The sequence below is a fragment of the Homarus americanus genome, unplaced genomic scaffold, assembly GCF_018991925.1.
Source record: "Homarus americanus isolate GMGI-L3 unplaced genomic scaffold, GMGI_Hamer_2.0 scaffold29188, whole genome shotgun sequence".
Taxonomy (NCBI): Eukaryota; Metazoa; Arthropoda; class Malacostraca; order Decapoda; family Nephropidae; genus Homarus; species Homarus americanus.
Genome location: NW_024728626.1, coordinates 436,390 through 464,296, shown reverse-complemented (window position 1 = coordinate 464,296; position 27,907 = coordinate 436,390). Strand labels below are relative to the sequence as shown.

The 27,907-nt window shown below is 40.5% G+C and overlaps 1 protein-coding gene across 5 annotated transcripts in view; it reads right to left on the bottom strand.

Annotated features, from left to right (window-relative positions):
* Nucleotides 1-7,725: 7,725 nt before the first annotated feature.
* LOC121866156 (protein enabled-like) overlaps nucleotides 7,726-27,907 on the bottom strand; it is a 38,464-nt gene continuing 18,282 nt past the window's right edge. Inside the window, exons 2-8 of one of the 5 annotated variants that reach the window (XM_042365757.1) lie at nucleotides 20,906-21,071; nucleotides 19,624-19,779; nucleotides 18,194-18,465; nucleotides 16,824-17,496; nucleotides 15,180-15,375; nucleotides 14,498-14,594; nucleotides 7,726-12,923 (exon numbers count right to left, since the gene is read on the bottom strand). In XM_042365757.1, the coding sequence (XP_042221691.1) occupies nucleotides 14,512-14,594; nucleotides 15,180-15,375; nucleotides 16,824-17,496; nucleotides 18,194-18,465; nucleotides 19,624-19,779; nucleotides 20,906-21,071 (1,546 nt within the window). In that variant the 3' untranslated portion in view covers nucleotides 7,726-12,923; nucleotides 14,498-14,511. Of the gene's footprint in view, nucleotides 12,924-14,497; nucleotides 14,595-15,179; nucleotides 15,436-16,823; nucleotides 17,497-18,193; nucleotides 18,466-19,623; nucleotides 19,780-20,905; nucleotides 21,072-27,907 lie in introns of all 5 variants that reach the window. The other 4 variants (XM_042365755.1, XM_042365758.1, XM_042365756.1 and 1 more) reach the window with 4 other exon arrangements.

Below are 27,907 nucleotides of genomic sequence, written 5' to 3'. Positions count from 1 at the left end.
AAATGGCGAAGAGGATGAAATTATTCAATATGATCAACTAACTTGAATTACACACACAGATACTATATACACATATATTATTATGATTAATTGTTATTTCTTTTATCTTATTTCACTTAAGAATAAATTTTACGGTTGTAATAATTAGATGTTTTAGTTAAAGAAAATCAGAAAAACTCGAATATAGAAGATTAGGACATAGCAAAGATAGTTTAAAAGATTACTCAGAATATAATGACTAAAATGGAAGGCCATGAGAATATTACTGAGACATGAAACATCAGATTATTACTAAAATATACTGTAGTTTACAGTTATCATGTTGTACGCATAAGAACATAATCAAAGGAGTGGTTCTTAACTATTTTGGAGTTGGGGGCCTCCATGATCAACCTTGAATCCATGCCACCTCCCGAAACTTACTTCCCAAATTATGAAAGTTTGACAAATCCCTTTAAGTTTTTTAATTCAACGAGGACGTCAATACACTGAGATCTTCACATACACAGTACATCTACATAGTTATTCCGGAAGTGCTTAAAATAAATTGGGAACCCCCAGGCTCAGGTAAATGTCCCAGCTCAGTTAGCAGAACTGCGGATATATATGCATTCAAACACCAGCTTTGTTTTTGCATCTAATTTTTTTCATTTTTGTTAGTTTTCTGCTACTTCTTTATATCAGAAAAATGTTAAACTATCCTCGTGGGAACCCCCTTAAATAGAATGCCATCTCTAACAATACTACAGTACATGAAGTTAAGATCAAGATTAATGAATGGTAAGTTTTCTTTGAGGGACGCTGCCACGCCACTTTTTAAATTATGAATTTGTTTAATTGGGAATACATATTCTGAGTGAGATATATGTTCAATCCTTTGCACCCCTCCTGATAGTTATAGAGCGTTAGAATTTGTTAACATATTTCCTTTAAAATACGTTTTGTTGTAAATTGTAAAACAACGGTTTTTTTTTAATATTCTTGTTGAAAATAATTATAGTATATAATCAGTGGCCAAACATGCTATGCTTCTATTCCAAGGTCTAATTATTTGGCCAATATACCTCTGGTACTGTAAGTACAATACAGTTGGCTCCATTCAGGCTTTTACCACTCTTCTTTCTCCCTGAGGTTTGAACGCAGAAATCAGAAGTGTGAATTCGAAGCATTCACTAGTGAGTGGGAGGGAGAGAGAAGGAAATTATTTTAATTGGTGTCTGGGTATGTGGGGGGGGGGGAGATACTGGAGGTGATGACGGAAAGTGTATATCAGTTGGGAGAGATTTTTGGGGTAGGGTTGTTTGGTTCACACTCAGGATGGGATGGAGAAAGGAAACTCACAATGTGCTCTCTGTATAGTACATGTTGTATTAGATGTACAATGCAGCTTGGTGCTGGGAAGTGGCAGCGTGGTTACAAGCGTGATGTAGAGAGAGCTGGTTGGTGAGGATGCTCAGAGGAGGACAGCTTGTGGGTCGCCATGCTCGCCGGCGGGAGCGAGGACCACCAGGCAGGAGGAGGAGGTGTTGCTTGCTGGTTGGTGTAGGTAGAAAGAGAGAGGGCACTACGAGGTCAGGTCTTAAATAGCGGAGGTAGGCGTGGCTTAGTAGTTGACCTCCGTGATGTATGGCGGCGCTGGTTGACCCAGACCACGAGGCATACACTGGGGAATTCAAGGGGTCGGCTACTCAGCGACAAACAGCGTTTGTAGGGGAGAAATCCACTACAATACTCCCTCCTTCCCTCCAGGCGGTGTAGGAGACTTGTTGTCTGCAGGGTTGCATGGCACATGTGAGGCCGAATGGGCGGTGCATGCCACATGTGAGCCATAACGGCGATGGCGTGGATGAGCCGGCCGCTAGTGGAGGCAACTGTCTAGACACACAAGATCTGTGGGAGAAGAGAGGGAGAAAGAGGGTTGTGGAGGTGATGAATGTTGTGTTTTCCTCGCGACAGGTACAGAGTCGTCAGATGCGCCTGCTGGGGTGTGTGAGCCTGGGTCAGGAGCAGGGGCTGCGTCAGCAGAAGCGGATGAGGGCTCGTGACAGCAGCTGGGTTCACGACAGCAGCAGGGTGCAGGACAGTAGCAGGGGGGTACCTGAGGGAGCAAAGAGGGGTGTGTGGGTCCGCACTCAGGAGCATGGGCTGCGTCGGGAGCAGGGGCTGCATCAGGAGGAGCGGCAGGGGGTACTGCTGGGCCGGGGGCGGCGTCTGAGGCAGGACGGGTGTGCTGGGGTCGGTAGGACGTGGTGCTTGGGGCAGGAAGAGGAGCTGGTGTCTGCTTAGAGAAGCAGTGCTGCTCGAGGGTGTCTAACCTGCGGTTTAGAGACAGTAGTTGTAGAGCCGATGAGAGCTGTTTCTGGGTGGATAAGCCAGTCTTCCATGTTGCTTGAAGACTGGGAGCATGATCTGTTTCTCCTCCATCCTGTGTGAGTGCGAATCTCCGGGGGTCACCATTTTTGGGGTATGAGATGGTTGGGTTCGCACTCAGGAAGGGATGGAGAAAGGAAACTCACAATGTGCTCTCTGTATACATGTTGTATTAGATGTACAATGCAGCTTGGTGCTGGGAAGTGGCAGCGTGGTTACAAGCGTGATGTAGAGAGAGCTGGTTGGTGAGGATGGTCAGAGGAGGACAGCTTGTGGGTCGCCATGCTCGCCGGCGGGAGCGAGGACTGCCAGGCAGGAGGAGGAGGAGGAGGTGTTGCTTGCTGGTTGGTGTAGGTAGAAAGAGAGAGGGCACTACGAGGTCAGGTCTTAAATAGCGGAGGTAGGCGTGGCTTAGTAGTTGACCTCCGTGATGTATGGCGTCGCTGGTTGACCCAGACCACGAGGCATACACCGGGGAATTCAAGGGGTCGGCTACTCAGCGACAAACAGCGTTTGTAGGGGAGAAATCCACTACAAGATTACAATGTAGGATAATGCTTTGACAATAACGACGGGGTTTCCTCAGTGCTAGCCAGATGAAAATACTAGTTCCAATAGGGTGAATTGATATAAGGTGTTCCTTTACAAAAGGAGGCATTAACCCTTTCGCTGCATTTCCCTCACTTGCCATTTTATCCTGGCTACCGCCAGACGATTTTATTCAGCCTCGGGTAACCTTCCACAGCCAAAGGGTTAATGAGCACATGGATTATGGATATGTTTGAATCAATATATTGTAGAAGATAAGTTTTGTTTAACCCCTTGACTACTCCAGCTGAATAAAAGCGTCTGGCGGTAGTCAAATTAAAATAGATTAGAAGATATCGTAGTGAAGGGATTAATAAGCAATCAAAACTACCAGGAAGTAGACACCACATATTAGTTGTACAGTAGAACGTCAATTTAAAGCGATTCAATTTAAGATTATTGATTTAAAGTGACACCCACAACTAAGGACAATGTTTTAATTTAAAGCGAATCTTTCCTACATTCCTATGTTTCACGAGTCAATCTGGCGCATCATATTTAAAATTTTGCGCCTACTGTTTTCTGGGCACGCTACACTGTCCTAAGGGCAAAGCTGTACTATACATATATTCAAAATAATGTACTAAATGATTAATAAAATTTTTGTCTAGTGCAAACTACAGCATGTATATATCCAAATTAAAAGCTATCATATAAGAATTCCAGCAATGTAAATTAAATTCTCCCTGGTCACTTCTGTGACATGTTATAAACAAAAAACAAAAACTTAATCTAAAGGACAAATAAACAAATAAAAACTTCACTAGACCTTCAGCCCCAACTGTCAAACTGTCACTGTCACTCCCTCCTACCCCCACCATCTTCCCAGCCAGGGTTGGGTGGTTTTAGGGTTACAGTTTTTATCTTATATAATATCACAGACTAAAGTTAGGAGAATACAATTTGCATTGCTAGAATCCTTGCAAGACAAAGAATAATTTGAATATAAACATCATATATTTTGCACACGATAAAAATTTTAGCCCTTTGTAATAAAATTAAGTAGAATATGTCAGTTCAGTGACATTTTATAAAAGAAAAACTTAAAGTCACTCTTAAGGACAGATAAAAAAATAAGCACTAGACCTTGGCATCAACTGTCAAACATATCACCTTGTAGTGGATCCTCTCCCCTACAACTCCCAACTGAGCTCCGGCCGTGCGCCTACCAGCCAATCAGCGTACAGTCAGCTACGCTGAGAGACTAGGTCTATGCAGTGGACGTAGGGGTACGATCGCCGACCTAGTCTCGACCTTCAACCTCCAGCTCAGGATCAGAGCGTTTCACACCTTACGCTTAAGCCGCCGTGATTGGCCCTCGCGCTACGAGCACCTCATATCATGAGTTTCCTAAATCACATAAATACGGCCCCGGCTGACCGGGGAACTCATTCTACACTCGGCTACCGGACCAGCAACATCTCTCACATCTCCTCACCACCCAGTTTCCTCAGAAACCTCCTCGCCCTACAGGACCTCTGAGCAAGCTTCTCCTCACCTAGTCACTCCTAAGCACTGCACTGTACAACAATATATATACAGAAAGCGCATTGTGAGTTTCTATTCTACCTCATTTCTGAGTGTGAGATATCTACATGTACGTACGTTTGTGTGCCCATACAAAGAGAATTGACAACTGGCCACATACAGTACCCTACAACCTCACCTCCCCCCCGCCCCTCCTCCACCATCTTCCCATCAGCTGATCACTAGTAAACAGACCATTTCACCTCCCATAATTTTAGCTGTGTTGATTTATGAGTGTTTATTTTAATATAATACTACAAAAAACAATGTTTTGTTTATTCTAGGAGATGGGCTGAGGTGCATCTGGGTTGATTCTCAGTCTTTTTAGTATTTTGTATTTCTTTCAAGTACCAAACTAAATTATTCCATTGAAACAACACTTTGATTTAGTGCGAATTCAGCTTAAAGCGACCTCTCTTGGAACATAACTGTTATATTGACATTCTACTGTAATACAAATTTGATGTGAACAAAAACAGTTCAGTTGGTAGCACAGTCTTATATAGAATCAGCAAACCACATAGTTCAGTGGAGCTAATTGTACCTACACATACCGGGAACCTCCTGATTAGGCAAATGCCACTACCATGATTATACCAATGCCTCAGTGGGTGCAGGAATCAAAATCCATTTTAACTTTTCTATGATCAATTTCCAAAGTAACGCAAATTAGTACAGATACGGGATTGAGGTAGAACAAAGTGCGGGCCCTCACTCAGGACGTCGTATTTGCATTACAGTACATACAGGTACAAAGTTTTCCCACGTGAGGTCTGTTACTGTAATCGGTTACGGCTTTATATTCTGTTAATTCAATAGATGACGGTCTAACCTAAATTTGTCTTAACCTAATTATGCCTTCCAATAAACAAACCGGTGAATTATGGGTGTATTGGATTTTCCGTGCACGTATTATCATAACTATTATCACAACAGAACTGAACTTCACACTCACATAGAGAGTCAATGATCACAATGTAACCATTTGCTTCTACCCAATAATCAGGATGTCCTTCTCTGGCAAGCAATGACAACGTAAAAACAATGACAGCGGCTGACACTAATTACATCATGTTCATAACAACAATGGCAAAAAGCACTTTACAGTCACAAAAAAATTAGCAAAAATCACTTCATAGCCACTCAAACAGAGTACAATGTGAATGTTAGTGATGTCTTCTCACTGTAAGGTATAAAAAAAGAGAAAAGTAACAATACTGACCGATAATAGTTGAGCTACATGATCACAGCCATGTACGATCCTCATAGATTGGGACTGCAGTGCTCTGATTGGTCGCGTGGCAGCATGCAGGTAAACAGCAGCTGACAAGTGCAGTGAGGGATGCGTTCCATATTCCACGCATCAGAAATTTTGGTTGGACGATCACCATCGTTCATGCAAATTTCTTCTATCATAAATAAGGGGGTGGTCATAATACATCACCATCATTCAAGCAAAATATACTAGATATGGAGATCGTAAATCAGGGGATACCTGTACAGTACTTTACAACATTGCTGTCACAATAAAACATCAAGACAATTGTATATTTTATTTAAGAACATATGAATACATATCAAAGATGGGACTGGTATGCTAGCACGAGCTGGAGAGCGTACAACTTGGAAGCTATCAGGACACACACGTCATGGCTTAAATTTAGCAGTACAAATGTATCACAACAATCTGTTTTAATGTGGCTTGAGAATAGAATGGGAAATATGATTACCAGTACTTGTTTTTACATTAATTTAAGATAGTTAACACTATCCAATTGTGGAGTTGTGATTGGATGACTGATAGGCAAGGCAACTTGTTTATCAGCTGGGTGGTGACATCCATGTCCTGACACTTGCCTGAGATCACAAAAGGTAACTTCACTGAGCAGTGCCCCCTGACTGATATGCTGCTACTAATACTGCCAAGTTAATCCTCATAGTTGGGTAATTCATCATTCAGCACTGGTATATATATATATATATATATATATATATATATATATATATATATATATATATATATATATATATATATATATATATATATATATATATATATATATATATATATATATATATATATATACTTACTGTATAGGGTTCATACACTTTCACAAATAATTAAGTTTCCATGGTATCTAAGCAAATTTCCATAAACAAACAAACAACAAATGATTTATATTTTAACAATATATAGCATATAAAATTTTTCTACTGTAGCTTTACATATCTATCAATTAAGTAAATCATTTACTAAAATGTAGAGTGCAACCATTATGTTCATTGGTGTGTCCTGAAATATTAGACTGGATTTATTCATAATTCCACAGCCCTGACAGGGGGAACATATCAATTAGTTTGTCTATGTAATTATGAGATCAGAGACTTGCAAAAATAAGTTGGCCATCAAATTAAAAAAAAATCAAAACAATGTAAAATAGTGTACATGGATAAGTGATATGCATACATTACTGTATACCAAAATGGTTTTACTCTGATAATTTTGTACAGTACAACTATGAGCTGGAGGATATGACATGGCATCTACTGATAATTTCATTTGGTGAATAATTCAGATTTTTATAACTTTCTTGCCTGGAAATCTTATCCAGTAATTGATTTACCATGAGTTAACAGATGTGTATGAACCCTGTATACCTGTGTAATATATGTACAGTAAATATATATATATATACAGTATATATATATATATATATATATATATATATATATATATAATCACTTGGCAAGCTGTATATGAAGATGGTTATGAATTTTCTATTTATTGCACATAAAGTTTGTGTACTCACTTATAATCCCAATGACACAACACTGGAATCCGGGTATAGGTTGATCACACACATGGCTCTTTTCATTAGTGTTGATCATCACTTGTGTAATAACTTAAGGCTTAATCAACTTTCCATATCCTGTCCCACAACATTTTGGTGCAAGTCCTCAGTGTGACCATGCTGTTTTAACAAACATTTCCTTAGTTCATCTTTAAATATTCACCCACACATTGACAACTTCAGCCTCACTAACATTTGTGCACAAAAAGCATTTATTCAGACAATCATTTGCTGGAGGAATATAACCCATAATATAGGGAAGTAATTACTCTGCATCACCTTCAACATTCAACACTGTCTTTTTCAATAATATTAACATACCAAAGATCAACTCCATTATTCATTATTATAAACACATACATTACTTGGATACAATTAAAACTATATATAAAATATTGGGCAAATCTGCATTTAATATACAATTTATCCTAGGAAAAAGCAACATAATGTTGATAAAAGAGTAGAAAAATGGATCAGCAGGATAAAATACCATCTAACAAGGCAGTTCCACATTGGGCCTACAGTACAACTGCCATTCATAAGCAATGGTTACAACTTGAAGGTAGAGGAAGATGGGTGACCCTTAGTTACATTATATGATTTATCTCCCATGACCATTACATGTGTAATAATAACACTAGTCCTCACACATCAAGAGCCAGAATATTATGCTTCAAAGAAGTAAAACCCTGTGCTCTTAACAAGTGAGGGTTACAACAACTTTGGTTTACTATTTTCTTCTACTACCCCTTAAAGGCTTCATAACACTAGTACATATGGCAGTTTACAATCACAAGGTGTGTGTGTGTGTGTGTGCGTGTGTGTGTGTTATCAGTCAGTCTAGTCACTAGTCACAAACAAAAGTAACAGGTGCACACCAGGATGTCACATGAAGTTTCCCACAATCATAATATCAGAATAAATCTGATAAACCCTTCTTGCATTTAGAGCAGGATGACCATGTAAACTCCTCCACTACATGTTTAAGGTGAACATCACAGATCCAACAACAACATTCAAAATATCAGCTGACTAATTCTGGATATTGGTTAGAATATCACACAAGTGAAGCAGTTCACTTATTGCCTGCACTGTATACAACACTTAATTGCAATTAAAATTCAAGCATTCAACATACAGTATCTGAATTTTCTAATACACTTTTATTTAATGTCTGTGGGTAAACATGTCCTCAGTTGATTGTGTACATCAAGGTTGTTCTGTTTGCTTAAAAAGGTTACTATTTTGTGTTATTTCCAAAGGGTATATAAACAATAAACTATGGATGAATTGGAATGTGATAGTGATAATATGTAGTAGTCACAGAGATGATGGTAGTATGGGCAGCAGTTAACACTAAGATATCGAACTGTAATAACAACAGTGTGTGTGTGTGTGTGTGTGTGTGTGTGTGTAGAACCACATAAAAATGATAAAAACATATTAAGACAATGATAATACCTTTCTTTAATATAATTTTCCTCATGGTGTAAGTACTACATCAGTTATATTCTCGTTATTTAAAGCTTTAATTGACAACTTGCCACTCATAAGCATATCTGGGGCTTGAATGTGTGAATGCTTTGTAGATATTTTCTCATTAGTGTTCAATGCAAGACTGAATAGCAACTACAGTATTATAATATTTTGTACAGGCTACCTCGATCTTCCATTTTGAGTTGACTGGTTTTAGTCAACTATGGAAGCACTGTAATGGGAGAAGTGTTATTTTTGTCCTTGAATTTTTTTATATAACCTTGACTACATACCACTGTCTCAATCTCAAACACTAATATATCCTTCAATCGTCGCTTAGTTTCTTTTAATTCTTCCCCATCTTTTTCATTCTTACTTGACCTGCCTTCTGAGGCAACCTTCTTTTGTATTCATAATGCTAAGTGCCAATTATTTCACTAGTTTAACAGCCAAACCACAGCCCGGGGATTATTATTTTTTAAAGTAAGGCAGAGTAATCTTTTTCTATACTCTAAGCTACTTTGCTACACCAACACCATTTTTGAGCAGTACTGTGGGTAGGCAACAACTGAGGAGGTGAACTAATCAGTAGTGAAAATGTATGAAGAGTAATCTTCATGTACCGTAGAGTGAGACAACATGATGTATGTAGCAAAAGATTGGTAGTTACACAGTACTGTACTGCACTGTACTACAAATGGTTTACAGTATTATACTGTACTATCTTGCAATGTAAATGAGCTGATAAAGAAGCTCAGTTTCATCATAAAGTGCATCAGCTGGGAGCAGTATATGAATCTCCAAAAAGTTCAGTTATATTTAATTATTCCTTTAAACTATTAAAGCAAAAACCATTTTAGTTAATTAATATGATGTGTCAACAAAACATAGGTCTATTGATGCTGCTGTACTGTAATAACAGCATGATGAAGCAGAATGGAAAATAAGATAAATTACAGTACATGCACTGTATATACCTTTCCTCAAGGCAAAGCTTTCTGGCATGTGCTTACAACTAATAAAGGCTTCTCATTATCCCAATTTCACCTCTTAATATGTTTTTTGTAACATAAAAATATGTAGGAACGTGACACACCTGAGTAACTATTTAACAGCACTCTATTTTAAAGTGATGAAAGCTGCAATGATTCTAAACACATTTCTGTATGTTTTATTGAACTTTTATAAGTTCTTGGTTAGTTTAAATTTATACTGAGAAGATGTCAGAATCCTGATAATAATAATGCCAATTCAAACCTGCAGTTGCTACATACCATCATCTGAATAAAAACAAAACAAAAAACAATCAGTATTTGAATGGACCCTTAAATAGAAAAATACTTCAAAGAAATAAATTTCAGTATACAGTAATTCCTTTTTCAGTTTTCAATCCACCTGAAGGCTGGTGACTAGTGGTGGTGAGTACAATCCAAACTTCTCTCACACAGGCAACTAACTGCTGCAACCTTGTGACTGTATTCAACCAACAGTGTGATGGAGTCTTCAAATTCTCCTTAACCTGAATACAGTACATTTCATGATGAAAAGGGACCTTTGGATGATATATGCAAGACTTCCACATAGTGAACAATTCTTAACTAAAAAGTTCAAACAACCATACTGTTTTCTTTTTCAAAGCACATATGTTCCTTAGTTTTATAACAAATCCTGACTTGCACATCTGCAGACTCAGGCTAAGAATCTTCCTTCTAGTAGAGGTCACTACTGTGGCTCTCCTAGAATGGTCATCTTCAGTCAGAACCCCCGGCCAGGCTGTCTTCCTCTTATGCAATATTTATGTTAATCCACTATGTGGCTATTAGTAGTTCTCTCCATTAAAATTATGGCAACCTGTCTTTGCTTCCTTATCTAAGTCTTAAATAATCAGAAGGTAGAAGCTCTATTTAATGTACAATACAATATGGCATATTTTCTCACTTCACTCTGACAAAGACTGATCAAACAACAAAGAGCATAATGTGATTCCAGCTACTGTTAAATAATAAGATATTAAACAATACAGTATTCCTTTCAGAGTTCTACATAAAATTAAAGATATTCTTATTATCATGTTTCAACATTATCGTTAAATAAAATGTAAGCACTGCAAGTGATAATACATAGCGATATAATAAAATATGTAGCATCATCAGCACAAAGTCAGTGTTAACTTTTGTACAATACTTCAGAAGTTCATGCTTTCTATTTAACAACACCAAGAGAATAAGAATTCCTGAAATAAGGTACACGACTGAAAGACACTAATAATGCCACATATACTCACCAAGCAGCACAGGTTCATTAAGAATGTAGCACGACAGCATGGCTAGTCACTTTTTTTTTTGAGTCACCCTTAGGGAAAAAAAAATACACACACACACATGGGTGTCACGAGTCTTCTCCGGAGTCTTGACTAGATACCAAACAAACCCTGGTATTCCGTGGTTGGAGACAGCCTGGCAAGACATACAGACATCTGCACTATTCAGGACTGCGTTTGTGAAGCGTGCTCCCGGGAGGTTCATGGCTACATAAAATCCCCCCCTTCTATTTCACAAGTTCAAGCTGTGAAGACTTAATGGGGGAATTCACCATGTTGTTATCATAAGTTAATTATCAATCATCTATTACAATGCTCCTAATAATGGTATATAAAAATTATTATATAAGAGCACGATTCAAAACTCAAGTCCAGAGTCTGTTCAGCAGCATAGGTGAGCAAAGACCACAGAAGCACTAGAACTAACATTCACCACTGTATCTACATCTTATTTACAAAAAAAATTGTATAATTTCACCATCATAATCATAATATATGCTAATGTGGCATAGTAATAATTCCATGATAATGCATAAAAAACACCAGCAAGAGTATGAAACCCGACACTGTACTAAATGCAAAGGCTCATTAGGTTCCTGGTAGTGGATCCTATGGGCCCTACCGACCCTGGCAGGGAGGGGTATATATATACAGGGGAGTTAGGAGTGCGAAGGGGGGCAGGGCTTGTACAAAACTTGAGACCTTGGGATAGGCAGTGTGGCTGTCATATACATTCCATATTAAAGCACGTGAGTTAAGAGTGTGGCTGTACAAAAGTAGTTGAGAAGCCAATACTATGAATAAATTATTTTCCCTACAAAAATGCAGCTGATGCACCAACTCCATGCAGGTATTGGAGAGGGCAGCAGGAGGTGCACCATTGCCCAGAGGGTTGTTGGCATCATAGTGCTTATCTGCCTGACAGCACATGTAACACAATTGAGTACTGTATGTTTGCATGGCTTAGTCATCACTACATCTTTCACTACATCAAGTCACTTGAGCTGTACATTCATCACTTTTATAAACTTCACATTTTGTCGTTAAGATTTTTGTTTTATAAACCCGAACTAAAAAATTAAAAGGCCTTAGCAGATAACTGAAATAATATTGGTAAACAGTGATCTGCAGTCAATAGTTCCTGATTAACTAATTATTCATCTTAAGGCAGCAAGCATCAGAGCCACCTTGCTTCGTGTGTGGCATGTGACTAAAATGCCCCTGTGCCATAGTGGATGACTGAACCACCACAGTGCGGGGTTCTACATCATCATACCAGATATATATATTATCAACAGCCAGAATCCATATACAGTACTTTACTGACCACTGCAACATCTCCACACAGTAGCTTCAACAAGTTCCTCAAATCACATAGAACTTTGTGGAGTTTTGTTTGTATTTTATTTTTAAGTGTGATTATTTTACAATTCTGCACCAATAATAGAGTAAAAATGTAACATTAAAAAATCATCTGGTCTGAATAATAATTACAATGAAGATGATAAGAACAATGATGAAATAGTAGATATGAATGTTTACAAGTTTGCACCTACATATAGTATGAGCATTGTCAAATGGTACCAATTTCTCCAGGTTTCTTGTTGTACCAAAATTCCATTCATTAAGTTCCTCTGCCAAGAAGAAATATAAGTGGTCCCTAAATCATGAAGCAGGCCCTGCAATTTGATTTTTTTATTGAATGCCACAATTTCCCTCAAAGACCTATAAATTTGCTTTTCTTTGACAGGTGTAGCACACTTATCTCCGGTTAAGCTCCATCTTGACAGCTGCAAAAGAAAAAGTACTATGAGGTTTTTTAAGAAAAATTGCTACTGACCTTCCACATAGTGGCAAGCTACATTCAAAAGGGCATTTCTTTTATATTAAAATTGAGGAATGGGATGTAAACTATAAGATAAATGGGAGAGGAGTAGGGAAAAGGTGAGAAGAGTGAGGGAGGGGAGGGGAGGTGAAACATTACTTCAGGGAGAGGGGGGGGGGGTAAAACATCAGTTGAGGGAGAGAAAATGTAAACTATGTTAGGTTTTCAGTGTGATATATACTTTAATGGCACCATCCCCCTTTAGCAAGATCATAAGAGTGATTGAAGAATTGTGTACACCACTATAGAACAGTCAATCTAAGGCACAATACAGTACTCTAAATGTGATAAAAAGGGGCACACTGTATCCCATGAAGTACAGCAAGAACCGATTCAAGCAATTCAAAAGCGTAAATATCCAACTATTAATGAACGGTACATTCACAGGTAAATGAATTGAACAGGTGCACCCCTTAAATATACTCTGTATTCCTTGCACAAAACAAGGTGCCTACAAGAGGCTCAGGTTAGCTACTTTGTCCTTGGGGGCTCAATCCTTCAAAAAGATGCTGAAAAGAAATTTTCTAAATAAAACTACAAACACTTTTTCGAGGTAAAACAATTAAGCTACAACAAATCCTCCACATCACAGTGCGGTGGTCAACATTTCATCTTTTTCCTGGTTGGACAGTTTAAGTACCTTTGTTATATCACTTTTGTTTAACCTTGAATTCCATTTATACACCTTGATCATATCGCCCCTCACTCTACATCTCTTACAGTGCAGTGGCCATTCTCTGAGAGGGCCTTCTTTAAAGAGATAACCCTCCTCTAGTAGAACAAAACACAACCATGTTTGTTGTGAAGATTTATTTAAAAGAAGTTGGGAATGGTTGGTTGTGGTGATTTATTTTGATGGCGGGACAATCCTACAGTCATTTGCACTAATTTTTTGGGGAAAAATAAAATAAAAATACATAAATAAATAAATGAAAAATTGGTACTGTACAAGATCTCAATACAGGTACAGTACTATACTGTACTCCTCAACACACTGAATAAGATTATTGAGGTGGAAATTTTGAAGGCAATTAAAAATATCAGTGCTCCATGAAAGGTAATCATCAGCAGCTGCATGAACGGTGTGTCATGCAAGGTGAGGCCAGAGGCATGTAGTGACTTCCGTGGGTTTGAGGATGCTGCACCTGCCCTTACAAGTGACAGTGTTCAGCTGCCCAACCAAATTGGGCTTCATGAAGTTGACACAGACAATGTGGAGGAGCTGCTGCATTCTCACAGAGATCCTTACTAAAGAAGTGGTAGATGAGCTAGAAAAACAGAATGATGTAGAAAAGAAGGAATACAATTCCAAGGAAGCTCCATCAAAAAACTTGACGCCATCCCTGAGGGCCTCAACGGATTCTCAAACAATGACACTGACTGGAAGTGCAGCAGTGCTGCCAGGAGAAGTGTTCAAGCAGGCATCTCTTGCTACCAGGAAATGCTGCAGGAGAAGGAACAGCAGGCAAGGCAGTCTACCTTAGATGCCTGCTTCAAGAGGCCAGCAGTTTCTGAGGATGAGCCACAACCTGGCCCATCCTCCCAGCAGTAGCTCCACCCATCTTGTCTCCCACCGCTGCCGTGTAGGAGTAGGAGCAATGGCAGATAGTGGTAAATGTACACAAGCTCCAACCAAATGCACTGGTGAGGTCAGTACACATTGTCTTTTTTTCATTATCATTAAAAACTAATGCTCTCCATTATAAAAAAATTTCATACATTTATCATGCTTGCAATATAATTATTAATGCTATTACCAATACCTCAATAAAACTGTTACAGTATATGTAAGATGTGAAGCTGCATGGAATGCATCTCCATTAGAACAATGTTACAATGTCCTTTTACAGTGCTTTTTCAAACAGTACAGTACTCTGTTTCCATGGAATGCATCCTTAGCACTATAAAAAGTATGACTGTATTCCAAATATTGAAGATTTCCCTAAATCTACAAACTAAAGTAGAGATCACAGTTGTGGTATGAATGCTAAATGAAACTGATTTGTCATTTTCAACTGCTGTACTGTAATTTATAATTTCTTTTACTCCTTACCTATTCCGGCTGTGAGCAAACTTAGCACAGTGCCAAACTGAAAGTCTGAATTACTTTGCTTTCTTTCTACTCCAATGAACACTTATTAAAACAGCTTATGTTACTCACCATCAATGATCTCCTGCTTAACTTTATCAAGCTCCTTCCTCATTTCATCCATAATTTCTTCTTTAAGTCTCTCTAAGTCTCCCAAAGATGCTCCTCCTCCTCCAGAAGACTCGCCAATACCATTAACTCTCGGGGCACCATCTTCTGACGTGGAGCCAAATCTCTTACGTTGTGGCTTGGGCGATTCTGGTCCAGTCTTGCCATTAGAGGAAGAAGAAGTGTTACCAGGACTTTTTTGTGATGATCTAGGTGGGTCCTGCCAAAAGGGAAGGACGTAGTGACTGAGATGTTTATTGTTTGCCAGTACAGTACCAAAAGATACTTAACTTTAGTGACAAATGATTCAATCAATATTTTTTTTTTTTACTGTATACTCAGAACCAGACAATTTGAGTCTTGAAAAGAAAATACAAGCTTGAAATAAAGAATACCAACTACGAGATGGATCATAACATTGGAAGCTGTATAACCAGGGAGCTAAATGTTCATTTGAATTTTTTCTCCCTACTGTATAGTTTATCCCTCTCAATGACATCAGGCAACTTACTGTAGTATCACCAGCATGACCATCCCCATTAACCACATGATACCATGCTCTCTGGGTATTCACACACACATACACTACTGCTCACTTCTAGTAGTCTTTTACTTCTCCTCTCCCTCTGAACATCCACTTGTGAATTATACAGTACTGTACAGTAATCCCTCACCAACCGACCACCACCGCCATTGGTGGTTGTATTCTACAATTTTGCTGTGGTTGGCACGATCTGCGTCTAATAAGAAATAAGGAGTCGGGGGAAAAACCCAAAGAGACATACCTAAAGTGTTATAATGTATTGCACAGATCAAGATAAAAATAAGTACAGGGTGTGTTCAACCAACTTGGCTGCCGAGCCAGTTATACAGTATGTCAATGCCACATGAGAAAAAAGAATCACTTTTAAATCCTTTAATATTTTGGCTAATTTTGGAAGTTTCTCAGGTCATTTCTTAATTTTCTTTCTGTATCCAAAGGGTAATACAAATAATGGAATGTATTTGTGCATAAAGAGTACAGTACTGCAAAACTGCATAGGCTTATCTTCTTATTGACTAATTACTGTTACTATCCAATAATAATTGCTACAATTAAGGTAAAATAATACATGTACTACAGGTAACTTGTACAGGTATGGTATACAGTAGTCAGAAAAAATTCTAATTCCAATAAACCCTCACCAATTTGGACCTTTTATCTTGGACCCCCATGATTCTCAGACATGAGGTCAACCAAAGACACTTTTCCATCCATTTTGAACAATATCCAAAATGGATGGGCATGTATGGCTGCTCGCTCAAAAAACCACAAGTCTCCCCCAAGGTTCTCGAATCTCCCTGCATGTCGTGGGGATACCAGCATCTCCCAGGCATTGTTTATCAGTCTCGCTTGGGTGTTCATTAGTGCAAAGTGTATTGTATTTATCTTTAATTATCTTTACAATGTCTTTCCTATTGTTATACAATTAGGTTGCATCTATGTACAGTAGAACCTCGTTAATTTTAACCAAAATTTAAAAAAAAATATGTAAATGTAGTTTCCTCACTGCTTACCACAGACATAAACAGACAGAACCCAATTATTATGAAGTAAGTGGTGCTGACCTGTGACTGTGTTGGTGAAGAAGGTGGGTCCAATTTTTTGTTGGCCCTACGTCGTGCTAGTGTGGCAGCCATTTCATCCATCATGCTCATCATGCCTCCCAAAGTTGGCCGTTCACCAGATCCCCGACCAATACTGCCTCCCGAGCTGCTTGACCCTGTACTCTCACTATCGGGAGCACGGGTTTTGCGTAATTTGGCACCTGCTATTGCAGAAGCAAGCCCACTGTTGCCAGAAGGTTCATCTGACGAGGGCTGTGATCTGGCAAACCCACCTGGTGGAGGAGGTGGAGGTGGGGGAGCACCACATAAGGGGGGTGCAGGGGGTGCTGGAGGAGGAGGAGGGCCACCTAATGGAGGGGGAGGTGGTCCACTCACTGGGGGTGCTGGAGGGGCAGGTGGGCCCCCAATGGGAGGTGCAGGAGGTGCAGGGGGTCCACTAGGAAGAGGGGGAGGTCCACCATAAGGCAAGGGAGGGGGACCCCCTGCAGGAAGAGGGGGAGGGCCACTGGAAGGAGGTGCAGGAGGGGCTGGGGGTGCTGCAGGTGGGGGATTGGGAGCTGAATTAGTACGGTGATGGCCAGCAGGTACTGGCGGTGGTGGGGGAGCCCCCATGTTCGGTTGACCAGTCATACGTCGCTCCTGCATCACAGCTATGTCCTCCCGAGTCATTGTCCTGCAAGAGGAATTCCAAAGTTGGTGCACAGAATGATAAAACACTGTCAAATTTAATCATGTGTTTGAAATTCTTCACCTTTACGATATACTTACATTCAATTAAGAGAAGCATGCTGCAATCAGCTAATAAAGATGTTACAAACAAAGGTTCCATTCTAAAACTCAAAACTGGTTAGGCTAACCTACTGTAAAAAGCAGACCATGATATTTTTTATACTACCTTACTGCAAAAATAAAAGAGCAAACAAAAGAAACAACAAAAGAACAAAAAAATTAAATAAAAAGATACCACCACCAGCGGTAGCCAGAGAACCTTGGAGACCAACTAGTACTCTAGCAGCACTGTAGAAAGACTGGACTACAAAGATCGCTTGATGAAACATACAAGGACTGAGAGCAAGCCAATATTCACCTCTGCTCTTGCATATTGCTATTCCTCCTCTCTAAGTTTTTAGTTATAAATCATATATTAATAATTATAGACTCAATAAAAAATAAGGTTCCTGAACAGTTGCCAAATGCAAGTGCAAGAGGTTGGCAAGCCCTATTTCCTTCCGTTAGTGAGAACAGCTGTGAGTCAGCATCAACGCAGCATCAGTATACAGGTAGTGGTAGTAGTGGTCCCTCGCCCGTGCACCAAGAGAGAGCATCAACAGCCCGGGCAGGATGTGTGACGAGCCCGGTCTTTACTTTACCGCGTGTCATGGTAATGGTGATAGTTGTCGTAGGTCCTGTCGTAGGTTTTCTCGTAGTGGTTGTTGTAGGCATGGGGATCAGCATACCTGTACCCCATGTCCTCCTCGGTGTAGAGCTGGTTGTGGTGCTGCGGCTGGGAAGGCTGCTGTGGCTGGGTCATCATTGGTGGCGGCTGCTGTTGCTGCTGTTGCTGCTGTGGTTGCTGCTGTGTAGGGGCTGCAGGTGGGGGAGGTGGGGGCACCTGCCGTACACTTCCCCCATTGTTGAGCACCTGGAAGAATGAGTATATTCAAAATTTACAATTATCAAAAGAGAGGAATCCAATTAAGGAAGGATAGGTGGGATACTATAACAAGGTGTACTGTACTGTACTGTACTGTACAGAAACACCCCGGTCTACAAACTATCAGGTTACAAAAACTTTATTGTAACAAACAACCCTTACATAAGCTAACTGGCAGTACGTATACAAATGCTCCCCGAGTTCACAAACTACTGTAGTTTACTGGTGGAGGACTACCCCTGCCCTCCACATGGCTGTGATGCCTCTCAGCAAGTCATGGATTAGGGTTAGTTGCATCATCTGCATTGTTCATGCCATTTTCCGAAGAAGACCATTGATTCTTTACTTTTTCTTTTTCATATTTAGAGCTTTGTCTGAGCTCCAACCACAACTGATAAGGTAGGTATAAGAGTGAACCTACATCACCATCCTCCCCAATGTAACGAGCCATCATCCACTCCAATAAAACCCACACATGTCCAGTGAGCACAGCAACAACAGGAACCAAGGTAAAGTACTGTACTAAACACATACTATAATTATGAAAGTCACAGTTATAAGCATATCTTTATTGTAGGCAAAATCTGTACAAAATTTGGATTTTGTCAGGCAGTTCAGAAACTAATCCCCCCATAATAACATTGTACCTATGGACAATCATGTTTTGGGTTTTAGACAACCACTTAACAAAATGGTCTTCAATCCCTAACTTCTTCGCTGAGACCGGGGTGTCCCTATATATGTGTTACTGTACCCTGAAGTAGATGATAAAGGAGACATAAAAAGTGAGCAGAAACAAACATAAAAACCATTTGACTTATGGTAACTTCCCGAAGTACCACTCTATAACAAAAAACCCTACTATTATTAATACTGAAATTTAAAGGACTTGGAATTTGTTGCCAGTTATAGTAACAAAACCAGACAGATTCTTTCACCATATTCATCCTGCAGCAACACCTGACACACAACTACTGTATCTACTGAAATAGTTCTTCAAACAAAGGAGGAATTATTAATAGAGATATAAGTGTAATGGTTAACATGACAAACATCTGAAATACAAAACTGTTGTTAAAGCATCATTACTCTGAGGTTTACACATTTTTAAAGAAAATTGGATAACCAATAACAACTGTCACTCACCTCCAGGGCTTTGAGCATAGCGTGTGCAAAAGCGTCAGCATCATCTTTGCTGGAGAAATTTAGACCATACACTTGGCGATTGTCCCTCCACTGGTGAAAAGTGACTGTTGCTTGGTTATATTTGAGGCCCTTCAGGATGGCACAGTTTATTACGACCTGAAACAGAGTTAATTTCACAGTTAAGTTGTCAGTTGCTGTACACACAATGAGCAGTGTTCAACTTATAAAGTAAAAACATTTCAGAACCTGAAACATAATTATTAAATAATAAAGTTTGAAAATTAACTTACATACATTTAGCAGTCTTGAACAAGTATTTGATCCATATTATGCAGTGTTGAAAGAAACACCTAATTTACAACAATCTATTTATCAATACAGTACTTCATAGCCTTTTATCAATATAAAGGTCCAGTACATTACAGTATGTCATGTATATTTTTAGTCATGCATTTTAATCACTGTATGGGATATAGAATCGAGGTGGGTGGGTCGGTGGGTGTGAGAGAGAGCACAATATCTTGAAATGTTAGTTTATAACCAAACATGGTCTCTAAACATATTATAACATAATGTATGACATGTTCAATAAGTAGTGTTTAAAGTGGCAATACCGTGCCCCCAACTGGCCCTCCATTGGTCCCATACCATTTGCTGAATCTGTCCCAGTTGAAAAGCACCAAATAAGAGTCTCTGTAATTATTTTTGTGCTTTTTTTTCAAAAGACCTTGAGTGGGAAATGTTCTACAAGTATTCCTGCAATCTCAGTTTTATTTTAGCGAGTACTCATGTTTCCATGTTAATTTAATTACCTATTTGTGTTCTGTATTAATTTATTTAATTTCTGTCTAATATTTATTCAAGAGATGTATAATTATTCTGTGTTCTGTCATTAGTGTTTATAACAACGACCTCTGCTTTTTTTATTTTGGGCGAAGTTGAGGGTGGGAGGGTTAGGGAAGGCAGATTGGAATGGATGAATAAAATTAAAAACTGGGTTCCCGGAAAGAGATACAAAACCTTGGAGGATTGGTAAAAACAGCCCGTACATGTTTAAAGTGGAGGACTGTGGTCGCCAACCCTCAGATATGAGGACAGTACTCTGATGCCGTGGTGGGAACAAGGCCACCTTTAGTGATACATTTGACAGAGTTTAAAGTGGGTGTAAAGAGTTAATGCAATTTCCTTATTGTGGTGTCAACTGATGGCTGTCAACCCTACCTAGAATATAGAAAAACCTTATAGTACTGTACTACAATGAAGGAGTAAGGCGGTAAGTTACCTCGTGGTCTTGGAGTTTCCTGCCCACCACCCTGAAGGTGTTGTTGACCGTGTGTTGGTAGATGTGCACCTTAGAGAGCCCTGTTGACGTGCCTGACGGTAGCCACTTTTTATTGACGTCATCATATATCATGACGGAGGCCCGCGCACTGCACACACTCTGCTCGCTGTCAAAGATGAAACAATGTTAATTATGTGCAGAAAACTGATATATGTTTGGTATTTACGATATTAGAGCAAGCTACTTCAGAGAACAACAACATATTGGAATGAAGACACGAAGACATATGAGGCAAAGATAAGTTGGATTTGCCTGCAGGTTGTGAACAAAATAGGAATAATTTATGGTGAAGGATAAGTAGGTAGAAAATATGACAAGGTTGAGCAAAGGAAAGGGAGATGAGGGTAATGTGTGAGCTCCCACAGCCCAGTCTTGAGCATGATTAATGCTTGCCAACAGTGTTCAAGACAGAAATGAGTGATCGTTGAACCTGCTAGCAGACTGTCGAGTGGCGTGCAGGATAATGTAAGGCAAGATATGTGTTAATTCAACAAGACCAAAATAATGTTGTCATAGGAATGGACCTTTCTTATAAAATAAATCCAATAATTCTCAATGGTTCACCGTGAACTCCTTTCCTCACACAATACAGGTAAGTGTCAGCTCACACCTCACAATATATGAGTACTGTATCGCCACATTGTCCTAATCCGCCACACAGAATGATCACATAAATCACTTGCACCTTGATACTATGTCTAGGGGATACTGGGGGGATATACAAATAAACAAATGATCATAGCTAACTTTATTTACCTAACCAAACACTGTTCATTGAGAGTCCTATTGTAGATCGGGTCATGATACTTCTTGTCTGAGTCTAAAAAAAAGTTGTAACAAAGACGACACACAAACACTAAACACTGCTATTAGGGCGAGACTCCCCTGCTAATGGAGAAAGATCTAATAAGTCCCCATCACAACACCCAGCCACACCCTCTTTGACCTCGACCTCCCCCACCCAGCATGGTAGCGTGACCCAACATAAACATGAACTACACACGTACACGAGAGCAGAATTACCCCTCAGTATATTAATTAAAAAAAAGAGCCTAGACACAGGTACAATACTAATTGAGGTACGAGGTTCTCAACAAACAGCCTATTGTCCCCAGGTCCCAGATCCCAATAGGCTTATCCCCGAAAAAAAAATAATAAGTCAACCAGTTTTTGGGATACTGGTTGATAAACACAAATTATCCAACTCGGTCAAGATGCTTGTTTAGATGTACCAAATATCGAACTAAATCCCAATAATTGTTTTTTTTTCCTCAAGTTACTGAACGAGCATATTGGACGGACGGACGGACGGAGGTAATAATGATTAACCCCCAATTCCTTTCAATACTGTATTCTGTAAGTGTGTGTGTGTGTGTGTGTGTGTGTGTGTGTGTGTGTGTGACCTTACCCGTTTCCAACTACACAAATGAAGCTTTCTGAAATAAATCCCAGAAATCTAACCGTACTGTAATGTTGTTCTCCAGCTGGTGCTACGAGAACCTAACTAGTTCAGGTAGTCTCAGGTAAGGAGGAGTTAATTAACTGTTTAAGGTGTAACTGGACATAAACAAGTAAGAGACGAAGTTAACGTAAGAATCATTGAGGATCCGAGCCTTAGGGCGCTGATACGAACAAAACTAATAATAAATAACGTTTGTCCCAAGTCTTACATAAGAGTATTTTACCGTTAACACACACACACACCAAGGAACCTTAACCAAAAAAGGAAAAATATTTATGAGTGAGGCCAACGGGTAAGGGAGTTTAGGAGGGAGGGGAGGAGAGGAAGGGGAAAAGGGGGGGGGAGAGGGAATCACCATCCCCCCCCCCCCTTACCACAGTGGGTGACCTGTTAGGGGGCGGTGTGTGGTGTATTGTTTTCGTTTATATTTTATGTCACCGATTTGGTATATATTTCCCCAACATGTCTAATACTGAACACTGTACCCAGGTGTAAGTGGGGTTGGGTTAGGTTAGGTTCAAGAATGTCTCATTTACTATCAACACGGTATTCTTCACCACGTTTGTATAGTATTGTAAGGAATTGTGTATTGTATTATCTCTATTGTATGGTATCTGTAACCCAATCTCAGGAATACAGTAGAGGGTAGATATTATTATTATACACGCACATAAACTCTCCTCACAAAGCAGTTATCAAACACAAGTATTAAACCCTCCTATTAAATTACGACCCTCAACACAGACAGCTGGTGACGTGTGGCAGCTGGCCGTGACGTCAGAGGTATCCAATCCGGATATTAAAACGTCAGCCGATACAAAGTTGGCGAGGAGCAAGAATTAAGAGGGAGGGAGGGAAGACCTTTATAGCCGGAGTGTCTAGCCAAACTACCGGATATTTTACACAATATCTCGATGTCTGTGCGAGTGTTTATCGGGAACGACAACCTTTAAGTCATACGCCTAAGAAAGGCTGTTATCGTTGTTATCTGTTTGTGATTATATTTCGCTAAACTGTTCTAAGGTGTAGAAATTGGTCAAATTAAACAGTGTACAGTACAATACTATTTGTGTCATGTAAACACTTACCTTCAGACATTGAATTTTAACCTAATGTTCGAACACACACACACACACACACACTTTGTTAGCCCACACTGATTAATCTTCAATTAGAATATGACGTCCAATATATATGAACCACTGTCTTGCATGGCAGTGAACAGTGACATCACCCACATGAATCTGACCTATATATACTGTTAATGAATATGATGTATTTCTTTGTGTACATGAACCTCTGTCCTGCGTGACAGTGAGAAGTGATACCACCCTCAGTGTCAAGACCTGACTGAATTACTCAGAATAGGCAAACTGTACTCCCAGCTTTGTCAATAAATTTGTTAAACTAAAAAAAACAAAAAAACAAAAAAACACACACACGCCGATTACAATAACCTTTAGGGGTCGTCAAACAGGAAACAGAAGGTTGAATCTGGGGCAGCCAAGACAGCGGAGACGGGACCCTCCAAATTATTTCCAAGTGAATTCAAGGTTCAGTAAACACAGCTCACCAGAGGGCTTGGAAAGCGAGGCTTACAACATCTTTACATTTTAATCCTGATAATGTGAGAAATAATCTGACTGACTCACTTATGTATGATGAAAAAAGATATATTATATGGCGTCAAAATTGCCCCCAGACTCTATCCAGGTTGGTTTTCACAGCAATAATTGGAGGGGAGTGCAAGACCACTGTGAACCCGTCAGTACAGTAGAATATGTCGTAACGGGAGAATTAGCTTAAGAATGTGTCAGTGACTTAATCTTGACCACGGGAAGGTAAACACCGGTACAAGTTCAGTCACGAAGTTCACTGCTTCAGTTACGTACACATACTGAGGCGGGCCATCGTGTGCACTGCAATAATATAGAAACTTTGTTATTACTGAACGTTACACACATGTACCCATGAGAACCTACAACACTATCTTCACCCCCCTTCCCTTTACCCCCTCTTCACCCCCCTTTCCTTTTACCCCCTCTTCACCCCCTTCCTCTCACCTCTTTTTCACCGCCTCCCTCCAATACACTGACACACACAAGAGAGGAATGCTGCTCCAAATGGCGCAATGTGTGTGTGTGGAAGGTGTGTCTGGTCCCCTGGTCTGGTCAGCTGTTCTAGTCAGCTGGTCTGGTCCTCCTCACACACCACGACCCACGTCAAACTGACTCCTGAAATGGCATGGGGCGACGTGTGGCGGCGCGCTGTGAAATATCCCGTCCTGTTTAATATGGTCTCGACGGATCAATCTGCTGGACTAACCTAACCTAACACCCCCAGAACACATCGCCCTGGGGAAAGGCATCAACAACACCAATCTGCCGCCGCTGATACGATCAAGCTGTGATGTAACCTTGATGTCAGGATGCGCTTCACAACCCATCCTTCTCAACCCGAATTCACGGACGATCTTACGTTAAATATATTATATAACCCGACTGGAGGTGTGAGAAGACTGAATCACTTACCGAACAGAACAAAGATGGCGGTTAGGTGAACATCAAGATTACGTTCTCATCCCAAAACTACGTTCTCTTTTTTTAGATTCATTATTTTTCTCCAGTGGCAAAAATAACGGAATCTTAGCGCGTACTGTACCAGAACTTTTCACGTAAACATCTCACTCGTGTTACTGGAACTTAAGGTTTATTCAGAGTTCTTTAGTGCCGGTACTTTATAGGGAGTGTACCGTATAAGTGTATTATACGAGGTGACGACGACACAGTCATCACTACACCTCTACACCTTCACCTTTTCATACTAATTGCCGCAACACCTGGAACTTTGGGACCCCATGAGATGTGACCACATTCTCGTACGTCACACAGCTGCGTGAGTATCGTAACATACAACGAGAAATTTTCCGAGACGTAGTGAAAGTGGCATCGATCAGTTCAACCAAGAGACACTGCCCGTGGGAAAGTGTCCGCAAGTGACCAAATTCACGGTGTAATTAGGTTGACCCTGAGAGTGGTGTAAAGTGACGGATGATAGTAATTATCAAGTCACTGTCCTGGTAAGTACACCCCGCTACAGAGATACGGGCCTATAATTTTTCCCGTAACTGAGTCGAGATAAGAGATTATGTCGTTTCCCTACAGTCTATAGCTAACCCGATAAGAGTCGAGACTGCCAGCACCTCGATTTAGTATCCATAACATTAAAACAATCCCTCGGTGTTAATAGGGAGGGGAAAAAGTGGGAGGGAGTGAGGGAATGGGGGAGGAGGGAGTGAGTGTGAGGAGTGTGTGAGTAAGGAGTGTTGGGGGAGGTAGGAGGAAGGGTAGTGTGAGAAGAACAGGAAAGAAGGAAAGCGTATGTGGAGAGAATACGAGGAGGGAGAAGAGATGGGGGAGGAGGGAACACAAGGAGGAACGAGGGAGGGAAGACGGGGGGTGAACCTACACCACGGACAAGGACAACAAACTAAGAAGTCCTGTAAGAGAGAAACAAGGACACATGCTCGACATTCCTGCCGTCTCTCTCTCACTACTGCTACCACCTCCCTCACTACTGCTACCACCTCCCTCACTACTCCTACCACCTCCCTCACTACTCCTACCACCTCCCTCACTACTCCTACCACCATCACTACTACCACCTCCCTCACTACTCCTACCACCTCCCTCACTACTCCTACCACCATCACTACTACCACCTCCCTCACTACTCCTACCACCTCCCTCACTTCTCCTACCACCATCACTCCTACCACCTCCCTCACTTCTCCTACCACCATCACGACTACCACTATCACTCTCATCCCTTACTACAACCCCTTCACCTCCCCTAGCATCACCACAAACACCCACCACCACACAGGTAAACAAAAACAAATATCAATAACCAATACCACAACAATAAACACTAAAGGAACCCAAACCCGTTTTCTATGCATGAGAGCGTGAGTGACCTAGAGGAGATACTTATGTACTGTACTGTTATATGTTGTTGTATCTTTACCAGCAATAAGGGTTATAGAGGTGCCTAAAAATGGTTATACAAATTATCTTCCTCTCTCACACGCACGCACGCACGAACGCACGCACGCACACACACACACACACACAAAGTATGTCCACACTCACGTAGGTCCACCAGTCCTATGGGTGTCACCCCAACCACCCCTACACCTACACCCCCTCTTCACCCCCACTACAACCCCCTCTAAACCCCACCACACCTTCCTCTCCACCCCCACACCCCCACCACACCTCTCTCTACACTCCCAACACAGTGCAGTAGTCAAACACCGTCTCTACGTCACCGCCCTACACCCTCCCTTGGCAGGAACTGGTCGAGGCATGAGTGTGGTCCTGATGTATGCACTATTGCTCACCAGCGTGGGCGACCCGGTGAAACGCCCACGGGGGTTGGTAGGTGAGGGGAGGGGGGGGAGGGGGGACAGGGGAACAGGTATGGGTGACTCAAGGATCCTTCACCATGAGTCCTGCCCAAGTGACTCTCTCACACACACACACACGACCAGGAACCAGGACTCGGCTTATCTTCCACCCACGGGTCTCGGTGAGATAAATATATGTCACCACCAATTGACTTTCAGATGCAGGTACAGAGAATTCAAAATGATAAGTTATAAAAACATTACTGTATTCCGAATCTCTATATATACTGTATTAGCACAAACACGCCTCAAATTCCATTACTATCACAAATTGCTGTTCAGAAATCTACGGGCGACTTTACACCAGCTCGGGCCTGGGTTAAGAGAGGGCCTACCCCCCTCTTATCAACACCCGGGGGGGGAGGGTTGCTTCACCTTCACCATCCATCAGTATAATCATCGACTCAGTGCAGTAATAAACAATCATCCCTCTACAGCCCTTTATTGCCAAGTCCAAATCACCATTGATCAACTGCCCCGCCGTACAGATCAACAGTATGAGGGCGGGGTGAGCCAGGACAGTGACCCGCCGTCAAGTAAGGCTACGCATCCTCAACCTAGAGTTACAATTGTGTCTGACTGAATTACCATGACAATCGCTCATCAGAATCAACCTTATATCATTATTAGAAAATATTTACATTATCACAATCATTAACAAAGGTCAATTGACGTCATCATCAATACAAACACAATACACTAATTAGATTCAACCTAACCTGACCTGACCTGACCTGAGACGTGGTGATTGGTGGCTGGTTGGTTGTGTGGTAAATCCTCGTGCAGTTTAATATTTTCTCCCGCCCGTGTGTTGTTTCTCTCCCTCACTTTCTCTCATTATTTATGTACACCATTTATCTGATTTTCTTTGTCAGTTTCTTTTTTCATTTACCTAACATCACAATTTATATTTTTCTTCATATATCTATTCCTTTCTTTATCGGTCTTTTTGCTATTTCATATACGCTAACACATCTAACAAGCTCATATACCATCATGCACCGGCAGACAG